The sequence below is a fragment of the Salmo trutta genome, unplaced genomic scaffold (genome assembly GCF_901001165.1).
Source record: "Salmo trutta unplaced genomic scaffold, fSalTru1.1, whole genome shotgun sequence".
Lineage (NCBI taxonomy): Eukaryota > Metazoa > Chordata > Actinopteri > Salmoniformes > Salmonidae > Salmo > Salmo trutta.
Genome location: NW_021822808.1, coordinates 1 through 10,000, shown reverse-complemented (window position 1 = coordinate 10,000; position 10,000 = coordinate 1). Strand labels below are relative to the sequence as shown.

Here is a 10,000-nt window from a genome sequence, read left to right as displayed (position 1 = left end):
TCTCCAATTACCTTGAATGAACTACAGGACAAACTACAAACCCTCCAACCTAAAAATACCTGTGGGGTTGATGGTATCCTAAATGAAATGATAAAATATACAGACCACAATTACCAATTGGTTATACATAATCTCTTTAACATCATCCTCAGCTCTGGCATCTTCCCCAATATTTGGAACCAAGGACTGATCACCCCAATCCACAAAAGTGGAGCCAAATTTGACCCCAGTAACTACCGTGGGATATGCGTCAACAGCAACCTTGGTGAAAATCCTCTGCATTATCATTAACAGCAGACTCCTACATTTCCTCAGTGAAAACAATGTACTGAGCAAATATCACATTGGCTTTTTACCAAATTACCGTATGACAGACCACGTATTCACCCTGCACACCCTAATTGGCAAACAAACAAAACAAAACAAAACAAAGGCAAAGTCTTCTCATGCTTTGTTGATTTCCAAAAAGCTTTTGACTCAATTTGGCACGAGGGTCTGCTATACAAGCAGCAAGATTTGTGAAAAAAGGGCAAACGGTGAAAAACAAACACCATTGTAAATACAACCTATATTTATGTTGATTTATTTTCCCTTTTGTACTTTAATTATTGGCACATCGTTACAACACTGTATATAGACATAATATGACATTTGTAATGTCTTTATTCTTTTGGAACTTTTGTGAGTGTAATGTTTACTGTTCATTTTTATTGTTTATTTCACTTTTGTTTATTATCTATTTCACTTGCTTTGGCAACGTAAACATATGTTTCCCATGACAATAAACCTTAAATTGAAATTAAATTGAGAGAGAGAGAGAGAGAGAGAGAGAGAGGCACAGACAGACAGACAGACAGACAGACAGACAGACAGACAGACAGACAGACAGACAGACAGACAGACAGACAGACAGACAGACAGACAGACAGACAGACAGACAGACTTAACATTATGAGCTTACACGGCATCTCAAACGGATGGGATTGATGATGATCAGTACACTTCAATAACATGATTTGTGATAAACCTCAGCTAACCACAGCTCTGTGGAATATTCTCTTTACTGACATGTCCGCCGTCCTGGACTGAGACCCACAGACTCGCCTTAGAACAGCCTAACCCACATCTTAGTCATACTACACTGATGTCACCACTGTTGTTTTCCACTGTCACTGCCCAGTGTTTAGGGCTAGAAAAAAGGCCTTCGTAAAACTAAACTGGCTGTAACTAATGTCACACATCAATTGGACTCTATTGGCTAGTTCAGAGCCATATATTTAAATGTAAATGCAAGTGTAATTAAAGCACCCTTTTCACACTATCATGCTGAGCCAAACTGTACAATGCTGACCCAAAACATATAATGCTGACCCAAAACGTACAATGCTGACCCAAAACCTACAATGCTGACCCAAATCGTACAATGCTGACCCAAAACGTACAATGCTGACACAAAACGTTCAATGCTGACCCAAATTGTACAATGCTGACCCAAACCGTACAATGCTGACCCAAAACGTCCAATGCTGACCCAAACCGTACAATGCTGACCCAAACCATACAATGCTGACCCAAAACGTTCAATGCTGACCCAAATCATACAATGTTGATCCAAACCATACAATGCTGACCCAAACCGTACAATGCTTACCCAAAACGTTCAATGCCGACCCAAATCACACAATGCTGACCAAAACCATACAATGCTGACCCAAACCATACAATGCTGACCCAAACCATACAATGCTGACCCAAACCATACAATGCTGACCCAAACCATACAATGCTGACCCAAACCATACAATGCTGACTCAGATATTTTCTTTTCCCATTGTCCTTTCCTGCACAGTTCGAGCTACTATTGTGGACACGTAACCAGATGTTGTTTACAGTTGATCTCTGTAAACAACAACAACAACAACAGCACTCTCTCTCGGATGGTCCGACGGCCCAGTGGTATGAACAGGGTAACAGTGTTGAGTTCTCACCATGGCATCGCCACACTTGGTGCCCGACATGACGAGGCCGGGGTCGGGCATGTCGTCCCCCAGGTAGACATGGGTCCCCCGGCACAGGATCCGGCCCCCCTCTTGGAGGGGGATGTTGGTTTCTATGGAGACAGCATTGGTGCCTATTATTGGCCGGTTGGCTCCTCCTTGACACTGTATTTTGCCACACTTAGCATCTCTGTAAACAACAACAACAAAACAAAAACAACATCCCTTTAATCAATAGATTAGAAAAAAAACAACTAAAAGGAATTCACCTGAATGATATTTCATTGTTACTGTAGCTTTAGTCTTAGCTGTTAAATAACTTAACTTTCTCTCCAACCATCTACATCAGTGGTGTCAAACTGATTTCCTGGAGGGCTGCATGTCTGCTGGTCATTTAGTTATTTCCTTTCAATTTGTATCAAATTAAAACCAAGACAACCAGGTGAGGGGAGTTCCTAAACTAATCAATGACCTTAATTGATCAATCAAGTACAATGGAGGAGCGAAAAACCTGCAGACGCCGCAGAATTGAGTTTGACGCCCCTGAACTAAAGTAACCGCTACACAGTTTAGATTCTGTTGTGTTGTTAGGACTCTTTTCAAACCCCAGTTTAGGTTCTGTTGTGTTGTCAGGACTCTTTTCAACCCCAGTTTAGGTTCTGTTGTGTTGTTAGGACTCTTTTCAACCCCCGTTTAGGTTCTGTTGTGTTGTTAGGACTCTTTTCAACCCCAGTTTAGGTTCTGTTGTGTTGTTAGGACTCTTTTCAACCCCAGTTTAGGTTCTGATGTGTTGTTAGGACTCTTTTCAACCCCAGTTTAGGTTCTGTTGTGTTGTTAGGACTCTTTTCAACCCCAGTTTAGGTTCTGTTGTGTTGTTAGGACTCTTTTCAACCCCAGTTTAGGTTCTGATGTGTTGTTAGGACTCTTTTCAACCCCAGTTTAGGTTCTGTTGTGTTGTTAGGACTCTTTTCAACCCCAGTTTAGGTTCTGTTGTGTGTTGTTTAACCCCCAGATCCAGTGAAATTCATATCAGCAGAGAATCAGACAGAAAGAGTGGCTCTAGCCAGGTCCTACATTAGACAGGTCCTACATTAGACAGAAAGAGTGGCTCTAGCCAGGTCCTACATTAGCCAGGTCCTACATTAGCCAGGTCCTACATTAGCCAGGTCCTACATTAGACAGGTCCTACATTAGACAGAAAGAGTGGCTCTAGCCAGGTCCTACATTAGCCAGGTCCTACATTAGCCAGGTCCTACATTAGCCAGGTCCTACATTAGACAGGTCCTACATTAGCCAGGTCCTACATTAGACAGGTCCTACATTAGCCAGGTCCTACATTAGCCAGGTCCTACATTAGACAGAAAGATTGGCTCTGGCCAGGTCCTGCATTAGCCAGGTCCTACATTAGCCAGGTCCTACATTAGCCAGGTCCTACATTAGCCAGGTCCGACATTAGACAGGTCCTACATTAGACAGAAAGAGTGGCTCTAGCCAGGTCCTACATTAGCCAGGTCCTACATTAGACAGGTCCTACATTAGCCAGGTCCTACATTAGCCAGGTCCTACATTAGCCAGGTTCTACATTAGCCAGGTCCTACATTAGCCAGGTCCAACATTAGACAGGTCCTACATTAGCCAGGTCCTACATTAGACAGAAAGTGTGGCTCTAGCCAGGTCCTACATTAGACAGGTCCTACATTAGACAGAATGTGTGGCTCTAGCCAGGTCCTACATTAGCCAGGTCCTACATTAGCCAGGTCCTACATTAGCCAGGTCCTACATTAGCCAGGTCCTACATTAGACAGGTCCTGCATTAGCCAGGTCCTACATTAGCCAGGTCCTACATTAGCCAGGTCCTACATTAGCCAGGTCCTACATTAGCCAGGTCCTACATTAGACAGAATGTGTGGCTCTAGCCAGGTCCTACATTAGCCAGGTCCTACATTAGACAGAGTGGCTGTGTGAAAGCCCTTTGTTTTTCATTGTAAAAGGGTCTCAGTCAATCCCAGTCATATCCAGTTCTCTGTCATTGCTGCAATTAAGTCAATTAAGAGACTGTTGATGAATGATTCAGGTCAACATCCCAGAATAGCACCCTATCCCCTGTTTAGTGCACTGCTTTTTGAGCAGGGGCTACTGGGCACTGGTAAAGAGAAGTGCACTATACAGGAAATAGGATTCCATTTGGGACACACCCAATAATGTCTCTGCCATCTAAAGACAATTAAAGGGGATCGTTAAAAAGAACAACCCCCCCCCACCCCCCCACCCCCATTTTTTATGCTAATTAAAATATTTCAACAGTTTCAATAAAGCCTAGACTATGACATCACGTCTTCATTAGAAGACCAAAACTCTCCTCCCTTTTGTCTTCTGTTGTTGTCGTGGTTACCCTTTGAAAGCTGTACATCCTGGTAATTCTATGCCCCACGCACCAATGCGATCGGGTTTATTTGACTACGTTTCGACCACTCACACACCTGATAAAGACCTGAGTGGTAACGATAACGTGGTCAAACAAACCAATCACATTGTAGTATAGATAAAATGCAAAGGGGGGGGTCTCTTTTCACATTTTATTTAAAAAAAAAATGTTTTGCTACCCAGCACACGCTCAGAGACAATGGATATGTGTACTAGTATGTCGTCTTACAAAGCTTCACACTTGGCAAAGGATCCCTTGGAGTCCTTCCCACAGTTCCCATAGGGATCTCCAGCCGAGTTGACTCTCTCAAAGCAGATCCCTGGGGCCGGCTTGGCTCCTATCAGGCACACATGGGGACATATAACATCAGAGACAGACTGGAACTTCTCGGTTTTATCTGATTTCCTCTTTCTGTTGGTTTCCTCACGTCCTCCTCACCTCCTTCTCAAACCCATCGGTGAGGAGCAGATTCGAGGCTCCAGAGAGTGATCGCCCCTGTTCTGTAGTCACCCTGGCCCCAGAGAGTGATCGCCCCTGTTCTGTACTCACCCTGGCCCCAGAGAGTGATCGCCCCTGTTCTGTACTCACCCTGGCCCCAGAGAGTGATCGCCCCTGTTCTGTACTCACCCTGGCCCCAGAGAGTGATCGTCCCTGTTCTGTACTCACCCTGGCCCCAGAGAGTGATCACCCCTGTTCTGTACTCACCCTGGCCCCAGAGAGTGATCGCCCCTGTTCTGTACTCACCCTGGCCCCAGAGAGTGATCACCCCTGTTCTGTACTCACCCTGGCCCCAGAGAGTGATCACCCCTGTTCTGTACTCACCCTGGCCCCAGAGAGTGATCGCCCCTGTTCTGTACTCACCCTGGCCCCAGAGAGTGATCACCCCTGTTCTGTACTCACCCTGGCCCCAGAGAGTGATCACCCCTGTTCTGTACTCACCCTGGCCCCAGAGAGGGATCACCCCTGTTCTATACTCACCCTGGCCCCAGAGAGTGATCGTCCCTGTTCTGTACTCACCCTGGCCCCAGAGAGTGATCACCCCTGTTCTGTACTCACCCTGGCCCCAGAGAGTGATCACCCCTGTTCTGTACTCACCCTGGCCCCAGAGAGTGATCGCCCCTGTTCTGTACTCACCCTGGCCCCAGAGAGTGATCACCCCTGTTCTGTACTCACCCTGGCCCCAGAGAGTGATCGCCCCTGTTCTGTAGTCACCCTGGCCCCAGAGAGTGATCACCCCTGTTCTGTACTCACCCTGGCCCCAGAGAGTGATCACCCCTGTTCTATACTCACCCTGGCCCCAGAGAGTGATCGCCCCTGTTCTGTACTCACCCTGGCCCCAGAGAGTGAACACCCCTGTTCTGTACTCACCCTGGCCCCAGAGAGTGATCGCCCCTGTTCTGTACTCACCCTGGCCCCAGAGAGTGATCGCCCCTGTTCTGTACTCACCCTGGCCCCAGAGAGTGATCGTCCCTGTTCTGTACTCACCCTGGCCCCAAAGAGTGATCGTCCCTGTTCTGTACTCACCCTGGCCCCAGAGAGTGAACACCCCTGTTCTGTAGTCACCCTGGCCCCAGAGAGTGATCGCCCCTGTTCTGTACTCACCCTGGCCCCAGAGAGTGATCACCCCTGTTCTGTACTCACCCTGGCCCCAGAGAGTGAACACCCCTGTTCTGTACTCACCCTGGCCCCAGAGAGTGATCGCCCCTGTTCTGTACTCACCCTGGCCCCAGAGAGTGATGCACTGCTGCTCGTGTGTCTGGCAGATCCCATTGTAACAGTGTCCGTCCACGTTGTGGCAGGCGTGCCCGTCATGCAGGTACACATTAGCAGGGCAATGGGGGTTGGCGCCGGTACAGAACTCTGGCAGGTCACATGAGTTACTCGAATCCCTGCACGGGGTGCCAGCTGGTTTCAGCTACAGACAGGTAGGCAGGCAGATAGACAGGCACACGGGCAGACAGACAGACAGACAGATAAGGAGGTAAGGCCTTGCGATGCATGGAGGTCTGAAGTCTAAGAGAAACAGAAGAGAACAGACTACTCAGCTTACCTACTACTAACCCTACCCAATACATATGATTATAGAGGCTCAAACAACTAGCCTAGCTACTACATATGATTATAGAGTATGAAACAACTAGCCTAGCTACTACATATGATTATAGAGTATCAAACAACTAGCCTAGCTACTACATATGATTATAGAGTATGAAACAACTAGCCTAGCTACTACATATGATTATAGAGGATCAAACAACTAGCCTAGCTACTACATATGATTATAGAGTATCAAACAACTAGCCTAGCTACTACATATGATTATAGAGTATCAAACAACTAGCCTAGCTACTACATATGATTATAGAGTATGAAACAACTAGCCTAGCTACTACATATAAATACAGAGGATCAAACAAACAACTAGCCTAGCTACTACATATGATTATAGAGTATCAAACAAACAACTAGCCTAGCTACTACATATGATTATAGGGTATAAACAACTAGCCTAGCTACTACATATGATTATAGAGCATCAAACAAACAACTAGCCTAGCTACTACATATGATTATAGAGTATCAAACAACTAGCCTAGCTACTACATGTGATTATAGAGGATCAAACAACTAGCCTAGCTACTACATATGATTATAGAGTATCAAACAACTAGCCTAGCTACTACATGTGATTATAGAGGATCAAACAACTAGCCTAGCTACTACATATGATTATAGAGGACCAAACAACTAGCCTAGCTACTACATATAAATACAGAGGATCAAACAACTAGCCTAGCTACTAAATATAAATACAGAGGATCAAACAAACAACTAGCCTAGCTACTACATATGATTATAGAGGATCAAACAACTAGCCTAGCTATTACATATGATTATAGAGTATGAAACAACTAGCCTAGCTACTACATATGATTATAGAGGATCAAACAACTAGCCTAGCTACTACATATGATTATAGAGTATGAAACAACTAGCCTAGCTACTACATATAAATACAGAGGATCAAACAAACAACTAGCCTAGCTACTACATATGATTATAGAGTGTCAAACAACTAGCCTAGCTACTACATATGATTATAGAGGATCAAACAACTAGCCTAGCTACTACATATGATTATAGAGTATGAAACAACTAGCCTAGCTACTACATATGATTATAGAGGATCAAACAACTAGCCTAGCTACTACATATAAATACAGAGGATCAAACAAACAACTAGCCTAGCTACTACATATGATTATAGAGTGTCAAACAACTAGCCTAGCTACTACATATGATTATAGAGGATCAAACAACTAGCCTAGCTACTACATATGATTATAGAGGATCAAACAACTAGCCTAGCTACTACATATGATTATAGACTATCAAACAACTAGCCTAGCTACTACATATGATTATAGAGGACCAAACAACTAGCCTAGCTACTACATATGATTATAGAGGATCAAACAACTAGCCTAGCTACTACATATGATTATAGAGTATCAAACAAACAATTAGCCTAGCTACTACACATGATTATAGAGGATCAAACAACTAGCCTAGCTACTACATATGATTATAGAGGATCAAACAACTAGCCTAGCTACTACATATGATTATAGAGGATCAAACAACTAGCCTAGCTACTACATATGATTATAGAGTATCAAACAAACAACTAGCCTAGCTACTACATATGATTATAGAGGATTAAACAACTAGCCTAGCTACTACATATGATTATAGAGGCTCAAACAAACAACTAGCCTAGCTACTACATATGATTATAGAGGATCAAACATCTAGCCTAGCTACTACATATGATTATAGAGTATCAAACAAACAACTAGCCTAGCTACTACATATGATTATAGAGGACCAAACAACTAGCCTAGCTACTACATATGATTATAGAGTATCAAACAAACAACTAGCCTAGCTACTACATATGATTATAGAGGATCAAACAACTAGCCTAGTTACTACATATGATTATATAGGACCAAACAACTAGCCTAGCTACTACATATGATTATAGAGTATCAAACAACTAGCCTAGCTACTACATATGATTATAGAGTATCAAATAATTAGCCTAGCTACTACATATGATTATAGAGTATCAAACAAACAACTAGCCTAGCTACTACATATGATTATAGAGGATCAAACAAACAACTAGCCTAGCTACTACATATGATTATAGAGGATCAAACAACTAGCCTAGCTACTACATATGATTATAGAGGATCAAACAAACAACTAGCCTAGCTACTACATATGATTATAGAGGATCAAACAAACAACTAGCCTAGCTACTACATATGATTATAGAGGATCAAACAACTAGCCTAGCTACTACATATGATTATAGAGGATCAAACAACTAGCCTAGCTACTACATATGATTATAGAGGATCAAACAACTAGCCTAGCTACTACATATGATTATAGAGGCTCAAACAAACAAATAGCCTAGCTACTACATATGATTATAGGGTATCAAACAACTAGCCTAGCTACTACATATGATTATAGAGCATCAAACAAACAACTAGCCTAGCTACTACATATGATTATAGAGTATCAAACAACTAGCCTAGCTACTACATGTGATTATAGAGGATCAAACAACTAGCCTAGCTACTACATATGATTATAGAGGATCAAACAACTAGCCTAGCTACTACATATGATTATAGAGTATCAAACAACTAGCCTAGCTACTACATATGATTATAGAGGACCAAACAACTAGCCTAGCTACTACATATGATTATAGAGGCTCAAACAAACAAATAGCCTAGCTACTACATATGATTATAGAGGATCAAACAACTAGCCTAGCTACTACATATGATTATAGAGGATCAAACAACTAGCCTAGCTACTACATATGATTATAGAGGATAAAACAACTAGCCTAGCTACTACATATGATTATAGAGTATCAAACAACTAGCCTAGCTACTACATATGATTATAGAGGACCAAACAACTAGCCTAGCTACTACATATGATTATAGAGGCTCAAACAAACAAATAGCCTAGCTACTACATATGATTATAGAGGATCAAACAACTAGCCTAGCTACTACATATGATTATAGAGGACCAAACAACTAGCCTAGCTACTACATATGATTATAGAGGATCAAACAAACAACTCCAACTTTAAGGCATATTCCCCTTTGATACCCCGATGTCTTTAAGCCATTTTGTGTGTGTGTGCATGCGTGCGCGTGCGTGTGTGTGTGTGTGTGTGTGTGCGTGCGTGTGAGTGTTTGTGTGTGCGAGTGTTTGTGTGTGTGTGTGCGTGCGTGCGTGCGTGTGTGTGCGTGCGTGCGTGTGTACGTGTGTGTGTGTGTGCGTGCGTGCGTGAGTGCGTGCGTGCGTGCGTGCGTGTGCGTGCGTACGTGTGTGTGTGTGCGTGCGTGCGTGTGCGTGCGTGCGTACGTGTGTGTGTGTGTGTGTGTGTGTGTGTGTGTGTGTGTGTGTGTGTGTGTGTGTGTGTGTGTGTGTGTGTGTGTGTGAAGCATGAAGATGAAATAAGATGTGAGTTTAACCA

At 43.3% G+C, this 10,000-nt stretch overlaps 1 protein-coding gene across 1 annotated transcript in view; it reads right to left on the bottom strand.

The window, feature by feature from the left end:
• LOC115184965 (disintegrin and metalloproteinase domain-containing protein 12-like) overlaps nt 1-6,337 on the bottom strand; it is a gene marked incomplete at its 5' end in the record, with an annotated part of 34,011 nt that extends 27,674 nt beyond the window's left edge. Inside the window, 3 exons of the mRNA XM_029745544.1 lie at nt 1,989-2,187; nt 4,651-4,759; nt 6,142-6,337. Coding sequence (XP_029601404.1) covers nt 1,989-2,187; nt 4,651-4,759; nt 6,142-6,337 — 504 coding nt within the window. The remainder of the gene's footprint in view (nt 1-1,988; nt 2,188-4,650; nt 4,760-6,141) is intronic.
• Nucleotides 6,338-10,000: the final 3,663 nt, after the last annotated feature.